Source organism: Trichomycterus rosablanca, chromosome 11, assembly GCF_030014385.1.
Source record: "Trichomycterus rosablanca isolate fTriRos1 chromosome 11, fTriRos1.hap1, whole genome shotgun sequence".
Classification (NCBI taxonomy): domain Eukaryota; kingdom Metazoa; phylum Chordata; class Actinopteri; order Siluriformes; family Trichomycteridae; genus Trichomycterus; species Trichomycterus rosablanca.
Window position 1 is genome coordinate 16,981,088 of NC_085998.1, and position 21,775 is coordinate 17,002,862.

The 21,775-nt window shown below is 37.8% G+C and overlaps 1 protein-coding gene across 1 annotated transcript in view; it reads left to right on the forward strand.

Annotated features, from left to right (window-relative positions):
- LOC134323632 (dysbindin domain-containing protein 1-like) overlaps positions 1-21,775 on the forward strand; it is a 32,038-nt gene that overhangs the window by 609 nt on the left and 9,654 nt on the right. Inside the window, exons 2-3 of the mRNA XM_063005209.1 lie at positions 2,335-2,478; positions 11,632-11,766. Coding sequence (XP_062861279.1) covers positions 2,335-2,478; positions 11,632-11,766 — 279 coding nt within the window. The remainder of the gene's footprint in view (positions 1-2,334; positions 2,479-11,631; positions 11,767-21,775) is intronic.

The window sequence follows — 21,775 nt, forward strand, 5'->3', positions numbered from 1 at the left end:
ACAAACCACACACTTTCAGGCTATAACAGTCCCCACTTTTTTCAAGTGTCACTGTCAATTTGTCAACTGTCAATTCTACCAACACTGTCAGTCAAAAAAGCATCTGTATGGTCATGCAGCACTTTTGGAACAAGAAGACCTGGTTCATGATCAAACTTGTCAAATCAAGATCAAATCAGGTAAGGGTTTTCGCCAAACTCTTTACATAAAGTTAAAAGCATATCATTCAGCATATCATTAGCAATGAGTGTGACTGAAACCCCAATAATGAGCCAATAATTAGGATGTGTCCACATACTTTTGGCCATATAGTGTGCTTTTTTTTGTCTAAAAGATTTTAACAAACTGTAGTTCTTTCACCTATATTGTAGGTTTGCTAACAAATACACTAAAAAGTATTGGGACACCCCTTGTAATTTTTGATTGATTGTTTCAGCCACAACAATTGCTAACAGGTTTAATTAATCAGTTATATAAAGGAAATTATATGTTTCCAGCAAGGTCTATAAAGACATAAAAGAAAAGCTTAAAAAGGTTTAAAGAACCTTTAGTGATTTGCAAAGAGCCTTGACCTCAGTCCCAATGAACAGCTTAGGAATGAACTGGAACATAAATTCAGGCTTTCTTGACCAATATCAGTGCCCAGCCATACAGATGCTCTTTGGACTAAATGGGCACAAATTTCAATAGTCTTACTTTAATGTCTTGTGAGAAGCCTTCTTAGAAGAGTGGCTGTTGTTATAGCTGAAAGGATCGCATAGAGGTTACTCTATTTTAATAGCATTTGTTTTTGAAATGGGGTGTCCAACAGGCTCATGGTCAGGTGTCTTAATACTTTTGGCCATACAGTGTACTCATCTTTCTTTTGGAGAAATAAAAGACAGCTGAAATGATAACATTGTAGAATGTCATTTACCTTTGTCATGGTCTTCTAATTTCTTTTTATTGATTGATCAGACTAAGCAACAAGTCTAACAATAGAAAAGTCTTAAAAGCTGTGTAAAGTAAAAATCAGACTGTACATTATTCGTGTTTTGTAGGGTGTACAAAGAGAGATGGTTGCAGTTTTACTGTTAATTATGCTGCTTTTAGTTTATTTTGCAGTGCTTTCAGCTAGCCCCAAACCAGTGGCGGCTGCTGGTCTTTCAAAGAGGGGGAGCTCATTGTCAGCTTACATCATAAAATTTGTCAATTTATTTATATATAAATGTATAAATTCTCCCCTTTGTTCCTTTTCGAGAAAATGGCCTGAAATGGGTTGCAGTTTGTCTTCCGACTTCACTCGCAAAATCCGCGATGGGACTGAAGCTCCCAGCGACAGCTGTCAATCAAAACGGGATTCAGTCTTTTGACTGATCCTCCAATCATCTTGCAGAAGCTCAGCGTCCAGACCCGCCCACAGCTCCATTCACCCCCAGAGACGCTCAGCGTCCAGGGGCGGGACAAAATCGTGGCATTTATCCAATGACCGGCGAGTTTCGAAGCCATGAAAGAAACCCTCCCATGCAGCCCCATAGAAGTGAAGAGACGCTCAGCTTCTGCGGGCAAATGCATTGACGCTCCGGGAATGTATGAGTTAAGTTAACAAAATCGAGTCGATTTGTGATAAGTAGCTGATTCTGAACGAACTCGTCTTCAAGATTAACGTGTTCTAACGCATTTGTAGTCAATGAAATGTTAACACAACTGTACATATTTGACCATTTAATTTTTGACATCTTAGGGGAAGCTGAGCTTCCCTTGCAGTCTTTGAGAAATCGCCACTGCCCCAAACCCACCCCACCCCATCCCAGAACTAAACCTTCCACCCAGTGCAGGTGTCTGTTTGCCCCGTGCTGCTATCTTACCATGTGTCCTCTTTTTTAAAGACCAAAATATAGTCACCCTAGTTAAGTAACCACGGTGGAAATTACTTTTTACAAGGCTAATATAGAAGTTAAACAGCTGTTTGATAGAAGTTAAACAGCTGCAGTTTATACCGTGTTTTTTGTATATGTTTTAATTAATGTTCTGCATTTATTTAGTGGGACAAATTTACAGACGAAATTGGAAGAACGGCAATTACTTTTTCACAGCACTGTAAATGTCAAAATCAATCAAATCAAATCACTTTATTGTCACGTCACATTAACACAGGTGTGAAAGGTGAGTGAAATGCTTTGGTGCTCAGTCCCTCACAGTTGCGATACACATCAATTACAAAAATATACACATTAGCTTACATAAAAACTATGTATAAATGTATAAATAGAATGTGAAATTTCATTTTTTTAAAAACCTGCATCTAACAACTGTCCCTCATAATAAATTCATTGTCCTGTCCTGTTCTAACAGATCATATCAAGGACAGCCAGAAACTAGTAAAGCCCTCCAGCTCAGGAGAACTATCCAAAGAACCAACTCATCATCCAAAGTGGGAGGAGGAAGGGGTTATTCCTGGACATACCCCAAGTTTGCTTCATGTCATTGATAGAAGGCGTAAGTCCAAGGGATTAAGAGTGGGTAAATGCTTTTTTCTGATGTGAAATCAATGCCTTTTTTAACCCAAGTCAGCCAAGCAGTTTGGCAAAATTTGTTTAAGATTGTAAATAATTTGAGCCCCTGTGGGTTAAAGCACTTGCACAAGAGATGGTTGATTCATGAATAGTGGTATGTAACTCTCCATATGCAATACTACTCTCTGTGAGACTCTGTCTGTAGCAGGTGAAAGTAAACAGTGACTGCATGTGTGTTGAAGACCCCCAAAATAGTCAAGAGTTACATAGTCGGAGGCAGAGGAGGTTACAGTTGGGGAAATGGATATGACTAGATTACCATATGCTCTACACCTTTTGTAAATGCTTCTTTTATTCACATAATGACATCATTTGTCACGACGTTCCAAGTTAATGTGCCCCTTTTTTCAGTTTTTTTGTCATGTTGATATGATGCAGCCATTAAATTAGAAAAACAGTGAACAAAGAAATGGTATGAATCCAGGTCTCCAGGATCCATTTTGCCTGCGGCAGCATGATGTTTTCTTTATTGTAACATTTAAATTTTGGAATTTAAAATAGTCTGATCTACTCACATCAGCACTGTATTCAACCATGCTTAATCTGCACAGGGATACAAGCCCCGGGTTTTGTGGCACCATTTTTCATTATTTGGTGTGTACTAAGGTACAGATGAAGGTATCTCACTTGTCAGCATTAAACAAATAAAAAACTGAACAATCCAGACCAAACAACATGTTTTAAAGCCCTATTCTAATTCCAGACATATAATAATTTACATGCATAACAGAAAATATTTTTTAAAAATGCAATTTTGAATCCAAATGACTATGACTATGAAATTATGTAAGGATGCTTGTAGAGAAGAGAGACATAGTGAGCCCAGGCCCAGTGGAGTGGGATTAATCTGAAAAGGAGGAAGACAGGCACACATTTCTACTCCTTCCTTTACTGTGAAAGAGAGAGATTGCCTTAAAATATTACACACTCAAGCCAAATTTGGACACACTGTTCACTGTGTCTGGTTCCCCAATGCCCATAGGACTAAAAGCAGTCATTGTATGCCTGCAGAAGAAGCATGTACTGTCTCTGATACTGAGAGCAAAGAAAAGCTCTTACAAGGCCATCTTTATCTTTAGGACTGCAAAGAGGTCGCTGTCTGGTTTTATTCCAAATGGATCAGTACCAGCACCGGACATGCACCAAGATGTGGGGAACACTAGTTATCCATGGAGAGATTTTGGATGAGGATACCAATCCTAATGCTATATTTCAAGTGTTTAGCCACACACAGTGATGTATAAAATAAATTATATAAAATGGGGCAGTTGTAGCCTAGTGGGTACTGGACTAGTAATCAAAAGGTCGCTGGTTCAAGCCCCACCACTGCCAGGCTGCCACTGTTGGGTCCTTGAGCAAGGTACACAAGACAGTTTGATGAGGCTGCATGGTGAGATGCAAGGTTACTTGCATCTAAATGTGCATACATTTCCCAAAATCATGTGAAAAGGGGTCATATCAATGGCCATTGGTTTAGGAATGGGAGGTCCAACATGCTTGTGGTTAAAGCAACATAAAATAACCACAAAGCCCAGGTTCTGTTCGGATCTAAAAACAATGTGCTCGAATTTTTTTCTCTCTAATAGTTTGTTTTGAACAGGAGCAGCCTGAATTTTTCCATCTCCTGAAGATCTTGCTGGGGGGTAAATATGGTGGTGATCAATTATTCAAGCACAGATAAATGAGATGCTAGAAGAGAATAAACAGGGGTGTAATATAAAAGTAGTTAAATCTGCATAATGTCTTTAAAAAAATTGAGGAAAAAAGAAACAAGTGTGCCCAGTGTCAGTTCTAGGTTGCTTTGGCTGGGGGGTAGTAAAACACAATGGGTGAGCATATCTTTAGTCATATTTTGAAAGTCAGAATTGTATTCAGGGCTTTATTTGAGGAGGGATACGAGGGATGCCTATATCCCAGGTAAAAAAAAAAAAAGCTTACCACCTTTTTTTTTACCCCCTTTTGGATAATTGTGATGTCATTTAAGATGTATGTTATCAATATTTTCATTGTAACTATATGTGTGATTTACACACCAAGTTGCCATGGGCATATCAGGAATTCTTCATGTCAAACAACTATCGGGACAGTACAGATGAGGTGGTTCTGTAGAATTGGGAGCTTTCTCTTATTGGTAACTCAGTGGAGGGTTTGTGCAGCATGCATCTGCCTAGGATAGCACTAGAAATACAGCAAAAATGTGGACTTTCTTAAAATAGAAAATTAGTAACCAGCATTAATGGGTGAAGGATGTTTACAGTTAATGAAACTGAAAATCTGTTTTTATAATTTTAGAAGATTGTATATTACTGTGGCTAACAATACATTTCATTTTTACATTAAAACTACATAACGGCTTAGAGAAAAGGTTTGCGGCTAACCCTAATGATAAATGGTGACAGCAGAGCTAATGATACTGGTTTAATTCCAAATATGAGGTAAAGAAATAAAAATAAAAAAGGAAAATGTGCATTCACTTAAGACTTAAATAATAAATTCTTATGAAAGTTAACAAACTGATGACTGAAGAATATACTTTGCTTATGTAAATTATATATATATATAAATATATATACATATCAATAAAAAATTCTGTTCCCTTTATACAGCATAGTAATTTTCACTTCATTTAACTTTAAATGGGACATGTGCAACTTCTAATTTAATTTGAATAGGACATGTGCAATAGCTTCGGTTCTGCTTCTGTTTTGTTTAAGTATTGCTTTATATTTTTATATTCATATTTGTATATAGTACTTTTATTGTTTGCTCTTTTTTCTTGCACCGAGGGGGGGGGGGGGGGGGGTTGTATTCCAATTTCATTGTGCAAGTGTACAAGTACAATGTGCAATGACAATAAAGGATTCGTATTAGATTCGTATAAAACAAAAGAGTAAGAACTTGTGATAGTGTAGAAAAAGAGCTAAATTGTTTACATTGTTGAAATAAAAAAAACAACACATTCTAAGTTTCCTTACCGATGTAGATTTAATTAATGTAAAATGCACAAAATAAAAAATATATATGCAGGAAAGATATTTCAATTATAGTTATAGGGCAAGCTAACAGATTAGCTGCCATTAGCTAACAGCTAATAAAACACAAAAGTAAGAAATATCAAGCAATAAATCACCAAAATAAGCTAATTTTAAGTGTGGATTTGAGTAATAAATAGCTGACAATTAGAACCCATCTGCTCTGCTGACTCTGAGCTGCATGATACAGTCCACCAGTTTTATGTGACTCAAAGTGCCAATTAGAAATAAGCAAAGAAATAACCTTAAAATAGCATTTGCCAAATCTAGAAAGATAATGGCCATCCAGCCCACATCGCCAGCACCAAGTGTGCCCCCAAAACCATTTTGTAAATTGAATCTAAGTCATTCTTCTATCCTGATGGTTTTCTCTCTCTGTTTCCTACCCCTCTCTTTAATGGCGGCTTGGTTGGTGGGAAGACGTGGGCGAGCATCTCTTGCTCTCGCTCTGTAAAACAGCAGGTGTTGCTCAGTCCTAGGAACCTAAACACACATTTTAGACCTTATTTATCATAATGCATATTGCTTATTAATGATCACAAACAGCCTAAATACACTATCCGTCCAAAAGGACATGGACATATCGCTTAATTATTGAGTTCAGGTGTTTCAGCCACATCCATTGCTAACAGAAATAAAAATCAGTGATATAAATCATACACTTTCAGCAGCAGTTTTGGAAAGGAACTGACTCCCCATGCATAATGCACGATCCATGAAGTCATGGTTTGATGAGTTTGGAACGTAGATCTTAAGCTCAATGCCTGAGCTCACAAATTCGAACTGACACATTTAGAAATCTTGTGAGAAGTCATTTCAAAAGAGTGGAGGCCATAATAGCTGTATTTGGAAGCTCAAAATTAATGCCAATAATGGTCAGATATCGACATACTTTTGGCCATAAAGTATATACTAGTAAAAGTCTGAGGCTTTATATGTCTTGCAGAATTGTAAAGAAATACCACCTCATAATCTGTCGAGCTTAATAGTTTCAGCACTTCAACCTAATATAAGACGCAATCCAGTAAACACAAAATACAGTTGATTTATTTAAGTACATAAGTTATCCAACACCAACCTATTCGCGGTTATCGAGGCAAAATGATGTTTTGCCTTCATATTAGATATAAATTTTTTATTTAATTAAAAATGCTTTAATGTGTTAATAAATAGTATTTCTCTGTTTACTAAGACCTGATGTATATTTTCATTAGTCTCTATTCCCAACTGGGTAGCACGGTGGCTCAGTGGGTAGCAAGAAGATCCTGGGTTCAATTCCCAGATGGAATGGTCCTGGTCCTTTCTGTGTCTCAGGTAAATTGGAGAGACTAAATTGTCCATGACTGTGTTAGACATTAAAGACTTGAACTGATGAATCTTGTGTAACGAGTAACTACCTGTTCTGTCATAAATGTAACCAAAGTGTGTAAAACACACATTAAAATCCTAACAAATAATAATAATATTCCCAACTGTAAAAATATAAAAATGAGAAATGAAGGTCAGGGTGTGTCATTCATGGTTAAACATGGCCTAGTTTTAATATTACAGCGAACAATACCATTATTTGAAGATGCACTGTGGCAAAAGTCGTAATGCATTGTAGGCATTTGGGTTGCACAGCAGTCTATTACCCTAGCCCACTACCGCCGAGGCTTAAACCTGATTGGGCAATCTATATACACAGAGTCTGAGTGAGGATCACTTCATTGGCATTGCAACATCAACCCTTACAATTTGGTCAAAGAACAGACAAGATCAATAAAGTAATACTAGTAGTATAGTTTGTTCCTTAATGCAGGTTTTTCAAACCCAGGGTCATGACCCTTGGGTGGGTCGCAAGCCAGAAAATAATAACAATTGCATAAACAAATTTTAGCAGGCACATAAACACAAAATGAACTTGTACATGAACGCCACTTGTGGGGGTTTTATGTTACATCCTGTAAACCACAATGGGACCAGATTGCCACCAATTGTATTAATTTTGTGTTTTGTTTTGATGCATTGTTTGTGTTGCCTGGGTCTTGAAAAAAATCATGGACAAAATGTTGGTCACTTGTGAAAAGTTTGAAAAACCCTGCCTTAGTGCATATTCTAGTTCTATGTAAACATCTGATGCTGGCTGGCAAAAAAGAGCCTAATGTCTTTACACTTGCTGTAAGGGGTATGTACTAGTCTGCTGTCTTCCTTGGCCAGCATTTAGGTCCTGCATAAGACATAATTTTCATACTGTTTCCCAACTACTGTTATATTTGATCATAATTATAATAGCCAATGTTCATAACCCAAAATCATAGCATTGATTTGGCAGCTGGAGCAGATCAAATAGATATTTACACTATGATGTATTAGTGAAATAATAACTGTGGCATTATCACAATCTGTTCCTGCTCTGGTTTGCTTTTCAAAGCAGCATTCATTAAACTACACCCTTAATGGTAAACTGTTTAAATATGTTTGTATGATGGGTGGCAAGAGAAAGCTTTCAGCTCTCATAGTGGGGAAATAAAGTGTTCCTGCCTCTTCGTTCATCTCCGTTTTCTTCTGCAGGGGGTGAAACCTCATTAGGTGACTTCAAAGGTAGTGTGTTGGGTTCTGTCTGCTTGTCAGCTCATTTTATCCACACGAAAGTAAAATTGTAAGGTTTTGAGACCAGAAGAGAAATGTTTGAAGCTTCAAAGGAGTCATTATGCAGTAACAGGCACACCTACAATGCCGTTTGACAAGAAGAAGGAACTTGTAAAGCTTTAGGAAATTAGCATGCTACTCCAAAACAATATATAGAATGTATGCATGGACTTTTGTATGTCACTTGAGTCTATGTATGCACAGAGTTAAACACTAAATTCTATCAATATTGCTAAGAACTAAGATATTAACTAAGAAGTGACTAAGATATTAAATGTGCTTCCTCTGTAAGCACTTGATTGAAAAACTGCTGCTTTCCAGCTCATCTGGTATTGCATTACCATGATATTACAGAAAGAGATCTTTAGCAAAACACAACACATTTAGTAAAACATTTTGCTGTGTTTAATAAACAAAGTTATTCAACAAGCATATCATAATTGCTCAAACAGTTTCATTTACATTTGCAGCATTTAGCAGACACTTTTATCCAAAGCAACTTACAATTATGACTGAGCAATCAAAGGTAAAGGGCTTTGCTCAGGGGTCCAACAGCGGCAACCTGGTGGCGGTAGGGCCTGACCCAGCAACCTTTTTTTTCTATTTTTTTTATTTATGCACTTTCTCCTAATTTAGCGTAGTCAATTTGTCTTCTGCTGCTGGGGGATCCTTGATTGCAGTCAAGGTGGGTGTATTGCTGCTCACGCCTCCTTCGACCCGCACACAGCCCTTAGCGGAACCCTTCCAGACCCATGCATTCTGCACAGCCGCCTCTCTATCTGCTAATCAGGGTCCTTACACTGCGTTTGAAGACCCCACCCACATAGTCCGGTCATCCAGCCCTGCAGGCACTGCCAATTACAGTGGGGCCAAAAAGTATTTAGTCAGCCACTGATTGTGCAGGTTCTCCTACTTAGAAAGATGAGAGAGGTCTGTAATTTTCATCATAGGTACACTTCAACTATGAGAGACAAAATGAGAAAAAAAAATCCAGGAAATTACATTGTAGGATTTTTAAAGAATTTATTTGTAAATTATGGTGGAAAATAAGTATTTGGTCACCCACAAACAAGCAAGATTTCTGGCTCTCACATACCTGTAACTTCTTCTTTAAGAAGCTCTTCTGTCCTCCACTCGTTACCTGTATTAATGGCACCTGTTTGACCTCGTTATCTGTATAAAAGACACCTGTCCACAGCCTCAAACAGTCAGACTCAACCATGGCCAAGACCAAAGAGCTGACGAAGGACACCAGGAAGAAAATTGTAGACCTGCACCAGGCTGGGAAGAGTGAATCTACAATAGGCAAGCAGGTTGGTGTGAATAAATCAACTGTGGGAGCAATATGGATGATCCAGAAGAGGATTGGGAGAATATCATGTGGTCAGATGAAACCAAAATGGAACTTTTTGGTAAAAACTCAACTCGTCGTGTTTGGAGGAAGAAGAATGCTGAGTTGCATCCCAAGAACACCATACCTACTGTGAAGCATGGGGGTGGAAACATCATGCTTTGGGGCTGTTTTTCTGCAAAGGGGACAGGACGACTGATCCGTGTTGAGGGAAGAATGAACGGGGCCATGTATCGTGAGATTTTAAGCCAAAACCTCCTTCCATCAGTTAGAGCATTGAAGATGGAACGTGGCTGGGTCTTCCAGCATGACAACGATCCCAAACACACCGCTCGGGCAACGAAGGAGTGGCTCCGTAAAAAGCATTTCAAGGTCCTGGAGTGGCCTAGCCAGTCTCCAGACCTCAACCCCATAGAAAATTTGTGGAGGGAGTTGAAAGTCCGTGTTGCCCAGCGGAGGAATGGGCCAAAATACCAGCTACAGTGTGTGCAAACCTGGTGAAGACTTACAGGAAACGTTTGACCTCTGTCATTGCCAACAAAGGTTATGTTACAAAGTATTGAGCTGAACTTTTGTTATTGACCAAATACTTATTTTCCACCATAATTTACAAATAAATTCTTTAAAAATCCTACAATGTGATTTCCTGGATTTCTTTTAGTTGAAGTGTACCTATGATGAAAATTACAGACCTCTCTCATCTTTCTAAGTAGGAGAACTTGCACAATCAGTGGCTGACTAAATACTTTTTGGCCCCACTGTATGCCTGCTAGGTTTCGAACCGAGGAGTTCAGAGTCTCAGCGCTGGTGTGCTAGCGGAATATCCTGCTGCGCCACACCCAGCAACCTTCTAATTACTAGTCCAGTACCTTAACCACTGAGCTACCACTGCCCAATTTAGTTAGTCACTTCACCAAATGTTGGTTTTGGTAAGCCAATTTAGCTCACTGATCATATCCAGGCTTTATTTTAGCACTGTAGCATATAAGTCTTATTTATTTTAAACCTTATTATTGAAGTAAAGCGGTCATCTACAATTTTACAGGAATTCTCCGAAAAGCTGAGGAAAACATTTGTTGAAATGTGTACTATATGGCCAAATATATATGAACACCGGACCATGACCTTGATGAACAAGTTAAAATCATGGACATTAATATACAGAGTTAAATGTATGATTTTTGTAAAAAGAAAGAATAAATATACATTTCTGCATAATTAAAATCTTGCCTAAAAAGTCTGGTCTGTTCAGAAGTGGAGCAACGTAATAAGCCCTCCAGACCTGTTGTCCAGACCCTGCCAATTTGAGTCACGACTATGCCACTGGCTAATCATGGCTGGAAGTTGATTAGTCATGCTCTCTTGCTAGGAGAAGCATCATTCCTTCCACCCAGTCCACCCCTGATTAATCATGCAACACCAGCCTAATCCAACCTGTAACCTTGTGTTATTGGATGTGTCAAATCACCCTTTTCTGAGAACACTGACCTGATCGATGACATTGCAGAAGCAGCATGCAGCTTATTAAAATGAGGTTTGCTGGAGGCCCAAGGTGAGAAAGCACATATTAGCCTCACCCTCCCATTTAGTGGCTGACGTGATAGGGGTACTGAGAAAGCAAGTGACAATGAACAAGTGCAAATGTACAAATGTAAGTTTAAAGCTGTTTGCATGATTTCCGTTCATTTATAGCCACTTCAGACATCAATACCTTGGACTATACTTAAGGATAAGACATTGGTATTAAAATAAAAAAACAGTATCACTACATTACTAATATTTAGCCACATGACTTTCAGTCATGCTCTCTGAAGCATAAGATTTATGGTTTGCTTTGTTAGTTGAATACATCCTTTCAAATAACAAGACAAGGTCTGTGGAACTTTGGTTTTAGATACTTCTAAAGTAGAAAAAAATATAATAATAACAATAATAATAAAACAAAAATGACCATCCAAATAAGTCGTTCACCATAATACAACAATATTCAGGCCTGGTCATATTTATTAGATGCAGGTAACCAAATTATGGTGATTTTGATTATTTGATGGTTTTGTTGCAGAACCCTTGAGCAGTGTGTCCTCCCTTGAAGTGCACTTTGACCTGCTTGACCTGACAGAGCTGACCGACATGTCGGACCAGGAGTTGACGGAGGTTTTTGCCGATTCTGATGACGAGAACCCTGATTCACCTGCAAGTAAGTCACAGCACACACAAAGCTCTCACACAGGAGTGTGTGCAATAGTGTGCTATACTAAAATACACATTATGGCCAAATGTATATAGACACCCCTTCTAATTACTGAGTGCAAGTGTTTCAGCAAGAAAGCAAAAAAGCAAGTGCATAAAGCAACTTTATTGGCCCGATCAAAGCCCTGAACAAAACCCCAACGATTTACTTTAGTATGAACTCTAATGTAAACTGCCAGCCAGATTGTGTACCTGACCTAACAAATGCTCTTCTGACTAAATCATTTAAAAACATTCCAATGTGTTAACTTCCCTCATGCAAGTCACAAGCCTTCAAGAGTCTTTAGGGAGAAATTGTTCCCATGACATTGTTATTTTGCTTCAATAAATTTGCTATCAGATGCACACTAATCTGTGCAGTAATAACTTAATTGCATGAAATGTTAGCTCATTATCAGTCATGACTTTACAATGTGACACTTGGTGTCCTGTAAAAGCATAGCTGGTATGTGCAGCCAGACAGAAAATCGGAAATGTAAGGGTTAAAGCTTTAGTAAATGCTAAAGGCATCTTACAGCTATGGTAAGTGAACATGCATTACCATGCACTGTGTAAGTCAAATAAACAGCATCTTTTTCACCATGGGTGGTAAGAGTGAGTGAATGTGTTTGTTGCATCAGTGTGTAAAATGGGAAAAGCACTCAGACACTGTACAGTACTGACACTCACTGAGGGGGATTTAACCTCATCTAATTACACACTGACTTGCCCTTATTAGACTTAGCTTTGCATCATCCTGTCGGCATTTGGAAGCTTGCCACTGTTAAAGGAATAAATCAGAGTTTCAGGGTAATTAATATCTATCATATATGTTGCTCATTACTGTATGTACTACCATTATTACCATACTACCATTTATGTTTATACTTGTATTTAAGCTGTCTCTAAAATTAATTTAATGCCTATTGAATGGATGAGCATACATATTTTCTCTTGGCATGTACTCTAAATTGCCTAAAGTATCTTGGACTTGGGTTTTTCTTACTATGATGGCCATGCATTGTGTATATTCATGCGTTCATGCGTTGCTTAAATCCATCTCTTTAAGGGCTCACCTTTTCACATGTCACAATTGGTTGAGTATGTATATGGTCCATTTACCTTCTCTGATCACACAGCTTCTCAATCATTCTTTGAAGTTTGTGTAGGAATTGCCACACCATAGCAACAGTCAGTAAAAAACAGCAACTTATGATAGCCAAAACTAATGTAAATTCACGTACATGTTGCAAAATTTTAAAGCCATTGAAATGTATTTATATTTGCAAAAATGACACAGTTTATTTTGCTAACGTCTCTCAAAATGCAAAGGTAGAGGTTTTTTTTTTTACTAATGCAAAGCCAGTGGACAAAGGAACAGTATGATTTTTCTGTTAAGTCATTAAAAAATACAATTTAAAACATACAAACCTCATTTTCAAGAAATCTGTGCTTTGGTAATGCTTTTGAACATTTATTTAACTGACAAAAGAAAGAAATTACTTTTTTCTTTCATATCGTAGGCTGACCTATTGTATTTGTACATACAAACAAAATTTGAATTTGATACTTAAATTGCACTCAAAAAAGTTGGGACATGTGCAAAAAGGTGAAAGGTTTATAGAATATACAACCTACACCATTTTAAAACATTGGGTATATAAGAAGGTCCACCAAAACCTCACTCTTTGCAAGCAAAGATGGGTCACCTTATCACTTTGTCCCTAACTTTGTGAGAGAAATGTCAATCAACTCAACAAAACACATCTCAAAGCAAGATTGCAAATGGTTTAAGTCTTTTACCAGCTACCATATATAATACTTTGAAAAGATTAAGGGAATCTTGAAAAATATTAGTTTATATAATGCTAGGCCAGAAACCTGGCTGTTGAATGTGTGTAACATTTGACTCCATAGCATGAGAAACAATCATTGTACTGTACTAAATATAGCCACATGGGCTCTGAAGTACTTTGGAAAACTCGTTTAACTCAACACAGTCCGCCGCTGCATAAAGAAATTCAATCTGGAACTCTATTACACAAGGAGAAAACCATACATCAATTTAATGCAGATATGTTGCTGAGTTTTATAGGTCCAAACTAATCTTAGATTTCCTAAAAGACAGTTAAAATGTGCTGTGGCCAGATGAGTCCAGACTTCAGCTTGTTTTTAGGAAAACAGACGTCAAGTTCTCTGTGCCAAAAATAAAAAGGACCACCCAGACTGTTGTCAGCAAAAGGTGCAAAAGCCAACATCTCTCATGTTTTGTGGTGCATCAGTGCCTTTCTTATGTGTGAAGGTATCACTGAGATGGTGGCATATATTGGGATTTAAGACATACGCTGCCATCAAGGCGACGTCTTTTCCTGTTAAGTCTATGGTTACTTCAGCAAGACAATGCCAGGCTTCATTCTGTACACACTATAACAGGGTTTCATAGACACAGAGTATGTATACTTGACTGACAGACCACAGAATAGGCATTTGTGTTTCTGGCATCAAATTTGTTTGTGCAAAGGATCCAATCATTTCTGTTTTACAATCCCTTTGTCCTGGCCAGGGTCCCGGTGGGTACAGTTAACCAGTTGAAAGGCAGGAAACACCCTGGACATTTACATCTAGGGCAATTTTAGTATCTCCAAATAACCTAACTGAAACCCATGCAAACATGGAAAGAACATGCAAACTACACACCGAAATGACCCCAACCACTCCACCTGGAAATTGAACCCAGGACCTTCTTGCTGTGTGGCGACAGTATTACCAACAGAGCCACCTTGCCACCCTGTGCAAACCATATAGTACTAATTTTTACTGTAATGCAACATTAAGGTGTAGTATCCATTTTTACATTAATCTAAAAATGAAATTCCTCAGTCATGATAATGTAATGTTATCCTACAGTAACCATCATGCTACATGGAACATTTCAGGAAAATAAGCCCTGATTGTGAGCTTCTAGCAAAACTTAAGTAGCCTGCTGAGATCTGTTTTCCACCGACGCGGCACGGAGCCCGTTCCGGTTCCCGAACTTGACTTTGAACCGGTTCCGCGTGTTTTCACCGGAAAAAAGAGGTTTCAGAGAGCGAACTAGTGGGCCAATCTGGCACCACAGAATACTTGGTTTTTCAGCGCGAACCGTGACGTAACCTGTGGGCGTGTCATGTTGTACAGCATAGCGACAGCAACAATGGCGTCAGCTGGGGTCTCGTATGGAGCTTAATGCTGCATTTTTATCTTTTAAAGTTCACCTGATTAAATTTTTGAGCCAGTTTGCCGCTGATATTTTCAAAGCGCCTTTAAAAAAGTGAATTGTGTGATATGACGTGATAAAAGTGAACCGGACAGAACGAACACCGCTTAACGTGAAAAATAAAGCCTGAAGCTTTTTCAACTCCTCGAGCTGCATAAACACACATGAAGTTAATCCAGTTAAACACAGATACATGTTGTATTTTAGAGTGGATTTGATGTTTATTTCACACAGATGTTTGTTCGTGTTGTGGAACTTTAGTGATGTTTTATCGCTCAATTCGAGCGCTGAGTAAACCGGCTATTTGCGCCGAGGGTCGCGGTGAATCCGAAGCGCAAAATGTTTCTCACGTCAATGAACTAAATAAAACAACAACTGAGACAAACACGTCACGTCTTCTTATCACCTATAGCTGATTGATGCTTTTTGCATAAAAACGAACATCTGTAACAACAGCACAAATGCTCGCACATAATCTACACACTCTGCCATGATATTACTACTCTTAACTTTTGTTGTGTAACGCCCACCGTTGATGACGCAGGCTTGGTTCTCAAAAACTGGTGGAAATGCGCATCGGTTCTCTACAGAACACCAAGGTTCTAAGAAACCTGAACAGAAACGGTTCAACAACCATGGTTTTTTTAGTGGAAAAGGGGTACCAGTGTGCCCTGTCACCTTGCTCTGTGAGTTATAGTTAACGTCAGCCATCTGTGATTCCTGGCTTTGTCCTCAAGCCTCTAATTCATTCAACTCTGTATCTAAACTCAAACCCCTAGAACCTGCACTAATGTATCATGTTTCCACATCTAATCTAAGATCAGATGCATATTTAATCAGACTACTCAAACATGTGCTTCTGTGCGCAAAGGTGCAAAAGCAGAAACGAGCGGAGTACACATGGCAATGAAGCCAAACTCCTACACACTGATCATCTCAGATGGGTTTTTGAATTAGTCCCATCTGTTGCCTGGTATATAATCATGGTAATGTACTTTCTTGTATGGATCAAAAATCAACCTCTTTACCATGATTCCATGTATTTTAGTTAGGTTGTTGTGAGAGGGTCATGCTGCTTATGGTCATGTTAGTGAACTTATCGAGGACAAACACAAGGTCATGTGAAAGGACTCTATGATAAGCACATAGTCCAACAGTTTAAGCGCAACTCAGTGCATTTAAGGATTTTATCATCTCCATAACATCATCAACAGATAGCAGAAGGGGCAAAGCCAAAACCAATGTTAAATGCCTGTAAACTTTGATTTCTCAAACTGCATCAAAAATGACTCGTTATAACCACATGGGTTTAGAAACACCTCAGAAAAACCTTGTCAGTAAATACAGTTCATCACAGCAAAGGCAAATTACAACTTTAATACGAAATACAGAAACCCTACATCAGCAACATTCTGACACAACAACATCCTGACACAAAGCAGAAGTTTGTGCTTTGCTCCATGCCAACTTTTTTTGGAAGGTTTTGCAGGAATCAAATTAAAAATAAAAGAAAAAAACAATAAAGTTGATATGATATTCTGTCTTTGTACTGTTTTCAATCAAAAATAGGTTCGAAAGAATCTGCAAATCATTGCTGTCTGTTTTTATTTACATTTTTCCTACTGTACCAACTTTGCATTTGTGCTTAAACAGCACTCAGTTGTCCTCTCTTTTATTACTATTAAAAATATGATGGGCTGACATTGTAGAGTTGCTAGAATCTACCACTATGTAATTATCTATATTAATAACAAACAACAAAGCAACATATCATCACTATCTATATTTAATAACCAGAGATGACTAATAGCTGTTACCCTCTCAGTACTTAAAGGTTTGTATAAGGACAAAATGTATTTAGGGGGCACAAAGGGCAGACAGAGACTATTTGTATTCATATTTATCGACTGGAATTAGGGTCAAAAGGACTCTAAAGCTTCTCTCTGGGAGCAAGCTTATGGTGTAAATGCAAGTCTGCATTATTTAAAGGCAGCTTTTCTAAATAAGGCTTCCCACTGTGTCCCTGCACTATGCCGTTATCGAAAATAAATGTCAAAACTAAGAAATAAATAAATAAAGCAATTTATGGTGGACATACTATTAATTGCAATTATATAAAACAAAGGCCCGAATCAACAGTACAGAACCAGTACAGTCTTTGACTAGTCTAAGACTAGTCCTATTAGAGCTATGATAAATGTCCCTAAATTTCAGAGTTAAGCTTAAAACCATGTGTAGAAATTGTAAGTGCACTATTTGCATTTGTTAACAGAGTAAACAACAGTTGTGATTTATGAAAACTGCAGCTTGTGATTTAGCAACAGTTGTGATTTATGAAACCTACAGCAACCTATTTTTTTTGGTTGTGACAGACTGAATTACAGTTACAATATTTCAGATGTGATAAGCATACATGAGCATAGTGCTGACATGGTGCTTTGTGTTTTTCACAAAACAATTTGTTTACAATTTTTCCAATGTGTTTTTCATTTTCTTTACATTATAGGCCACTAACACTACTGCTGTCTCTACTTTTATTACCACCGATGCTAATACTATTACTACTACTACTGCTGCTACTGCAACTACTACTACTGCTGCTATTACCTCTACTGTTGCTACTGCTGCCATAGGATCCAAAAGGTTGTTGTGCCCCAGTGAAATCATTGTGGTGAAAAGTAAATAAGAAAACCAAAAAGCTTTCTGTTTTATCCTGAACTGATGAGCAAAACTAAAGGACATGCCATGCAAAGGCACTACATTTCCCATTATGCCCCAGCATGTTTCCAAAATCTTGATCAGCTAACACTTCTTCCCGGCCTTCGTGATCATTGATGATCCATGGCGACACGGTGAATAGTAGCTCTGTACATCCTTCTGTCTTCAGCCATTTTGATTAACGTTGATATTGTAGTGTTCATTGTCTCTGTGATGTTGTCAATCCATCGTGTTGCAGGTCTTCCACGTCCGCGTTTTCCACTAACTTTGCCGAGCATGAGATCTTTCTCCAGTGATTGGTGTCTAGCAATATGCAGCTAACACTAAGTCCATGCTAAATCTTTTTTTTTTCCAAATGGCGTGAACATATGTAAATATTCAAAATAAACAAAGTCATTCGTGCACCAGACAAGGTAATGATAGCTTATAGCTATGTTTTGGATGTAACCACTTATATATAGCAAACAACATCACAATTACACAATTCTCTCACAGCATTACAGAGTGTAATGCATGTACCGTGTTGGTGAGAAGAAAATATTAAAAGATTTAGACTTTTTCCACTTCGAATACATGGCAGAGTAACACTCAACTGTGTTAAGTGTCAAATCACTTCACCTACTAAGTGTGTAACAAACTTTTTACCTGATGCACAGTTTGCCCCTATGACCGACTGTCAACCACCGAGGTACAGCTGTGCCCTTCTTTGTGTGCCTCAGTACAACAAGTAGTATAGAAATGCCCCTGATCACTGCTAACAATATTACTTATAACCCCTTTTACATTGCACAGTTCACTGTGGTATGTTTAAAATTCACTATTCCATATTTTTGGTTGTTTTAACAGACCAATGACCCATACAGTACCTAAATACCCACTAAATGTTCTTACCTCTTTTGACCAGGGACCAAGTGAACCAAAGCAGGCCTTATGGGTGCAACAAAAAACAGTGCAAGACTGTTAATTGATCAGACAGAATAGCCACTGAAGTGAGGCAAAATTAGTGCCATAATTAAACTCAACTGCAATGTATTTTGGCATGAATAAAAAACAACCTTCAACAGGGCTACAGAAGATTAAACACCACAACAGCTGCACCAGGGCAAACCGAAAATCATCCTGTTGTTGCTAATGCTAGTGTTTATAATTACCGTGGTGGATTTGCTCTCAACTGAATGTTGTCATAGCCTTTCTCAACTAATAAGGTTTACAAGTCGGGCTTTGTGTCTGAAAACACAATTGTTCTAGCATACACTGCCATCTTGTGGTTTACAAAACAAATTATTGACCCATATTCAGTTATTTATTCATTCTCTATTTATAATTTAACGTCGTGTTTTACACGCTTTGGTTACATTCATGACAAAAACGGCAGTCACATCACACAAGAGTCATCAGTTCACAAGTTTTAATGTCAAACAGGGGTGGGCGGATCGATCCAAATATCAATATTATCGATACCAACGTTGGTAAAGGAATCAAATTGATACTAGTGTGATGGGATCGATACTTCAGTTTTACTTTTTCTCCGCAACATTCAGTACGTTTCTCCTGTTTCATCAGAATGTAAAAACCGTGTCTGTACAGACGGTAGCAGCTCCTCTCACATCTTACATGCTCACCTCGCTCCTCCCCTCCTGCTCTACTGTGTTTTGTTGTGGTACCATCACGTTGTTATGTTGTTAAAATCCTAACAGACATCAGAACATTGGTGGGCATTGGAAGATTGTAAGTTTTGTGTAAGTTTTTCACTATTTTTGAATACTTTGCTTTGCACATACAGAAATGGGGCAATTTTACGTAAAGCACGGACGCACCTTACGCACTTTGCGCACCCTACGCAAATGGAGCATGTGTAGTGAGGCTCTAATTCGTTTCAGTGAATGAGAACTCTTTTCTTTTAATTTTGTGGTTGTAAATGTAAACAAAATAGCATCTATTTTTATAGGCCACATGTATTCGGTCACTATTAAAATTTTACACATTTATTTACCCCTCAAACACAACCGCTTGGTGGTGATACGCCATGATGGTAAGGTTGTGAGAAAGTAAAGCACCCAGAAACAAGACATTGGACCGCTTTAAACAATTGCATTTATCTACAACCCTACTGAGAGCAGCTACTTATAAAAAATGTATGTATTACAATAATAATATGGTAGAGTTATAAATACGGAGTGTTTTGTTTCATATTCTGCACATTGGAGCTTGAGAAACGCAATCTCGTTCAGATGTGCACTCCTAGCTGTATAGTCTGAATGACAAAGTTCACTTTGACTTTGACTAATGGAAACAAAAATCATCGCGCATAGCTTAGCAGCTAACACTAGCGACTAAGCTAACAAGTACCGATATTGTTGATCTTGGGTATCAACTCACAGCTGTAATGTACAGTATTTCGTATAGTTAGTGTACTGCACACAGTGCACAAGTATTTATTGTATATCTTTCATAATAATAACAGTTATGGTGTATGGGTTATTTGGGTTTTAGTCAGTATCTCAGCTGTAAACTAGTTGGCTATGCTAGGTATTGACACCATCACACGTCTATTCTAACCTTATTACTAGGGGTGGGCGGATCGATCCAAATATCGATAGTATCGATACTCCAGTTGTACTTTTCCTCCGCTACATTCAGCACGTTTCTCCCGTTTTATCAGTAGAACCATGTCTGTATACGCGCTCCTCACTCCTCCTGCTCTGCTTTGTTGTCGTACCGTCACGTGAGTAAGCGGCACACGTAGCAGTGAGAGAGAGAGGAGCTGTGTGGGGATATTTTACGGCCGTAAATGGGAAAAAAATTAAATAGAAAAAGAATTTAAAGTTTAAAACATTTGTTCTCCAGTAACACTTTTGTTTACTTTATTTTTGTAAGCCACAGGAGTGCAGTGAAAATTTAGTTTTGTTATTATATAATTGTATATGATTGTATGAAAAACCTCTAACTGAAAAGTTATTTAATAATTATTTAATAAGTGTGTTTGTGTTTATTTTACAAAAAGCCAAAGTGGACATTGCACATTTATCATTCATGTACTCAACTCGAGTACTCGTGTACGAGTATTTTAGCACTGCACTTTTAACTATTTCTATTAAAAGAAGAACACATGATTTATACATTGTATTTTAAGAAGTATAGACAAGTCCAGTTCGTATAAAACCATCCGGTTTCTTGTGTTTACCTTCACTGTTCAGTTTGACAGTAAAACGCCGCTTTTTCCTCTCATGAATCACTCGATATGCCTCAGTGCTCAAAACACAACATGGAAACGTGTTGAACTTTATTTTCTTTAGTATTTTAGCTCCTGTACAGACACTGTTGCGCTGCAGCCACATTGTTTAATGTTTATTTACTCATCTTTACATAGTAAACCTCCCTGGAGGACGAGCTAATCCAAGCTAGCAACTGTACAAGTTACCTCAGCAAAGATCCACATGATGGCGCAGAAACACCACAAAACATTCTGAAAACGGTTCATTTGGTCAAATTTCCGTTTATTATCAAAGCTGTCATAAATAACGAGTACAAATTGTTATTTTTATATATGGAATTGCAAAAAATTATTTAATTTAAATATAAATAAGCAATATTATAATACGCATTAAAATAAATGATATGTCGGTTTAGTGATTCATGACGTCATAGTCACGTGAGGGTAGGGACTGCAATACAAGCTCCGAGAAATGATCATCTGTTAACAGCATTGTAAGCTAAGTTGGTTGAGAGCGGGTGTAATAGCGTTGCGGTTGTAGCGGTAAATGATTGTACAGTAGACCCTTGACTTACGAACTTAATTGGTTCCAAAGGGTTGTTCTTTTTTTTTTTTTGGAATTTAAATTTTATTAGGTTTTTTAACATGAATATGAATACAAGAAGGAAAAATAAAATAAAAATAATAATAGATAAATAAATAAATAATAAAAATAAAATAAAATAAAATACACAATTACATTTACAATCAGGCAGGTATACAGGACATCAACGATTGAGACAGAAAAAT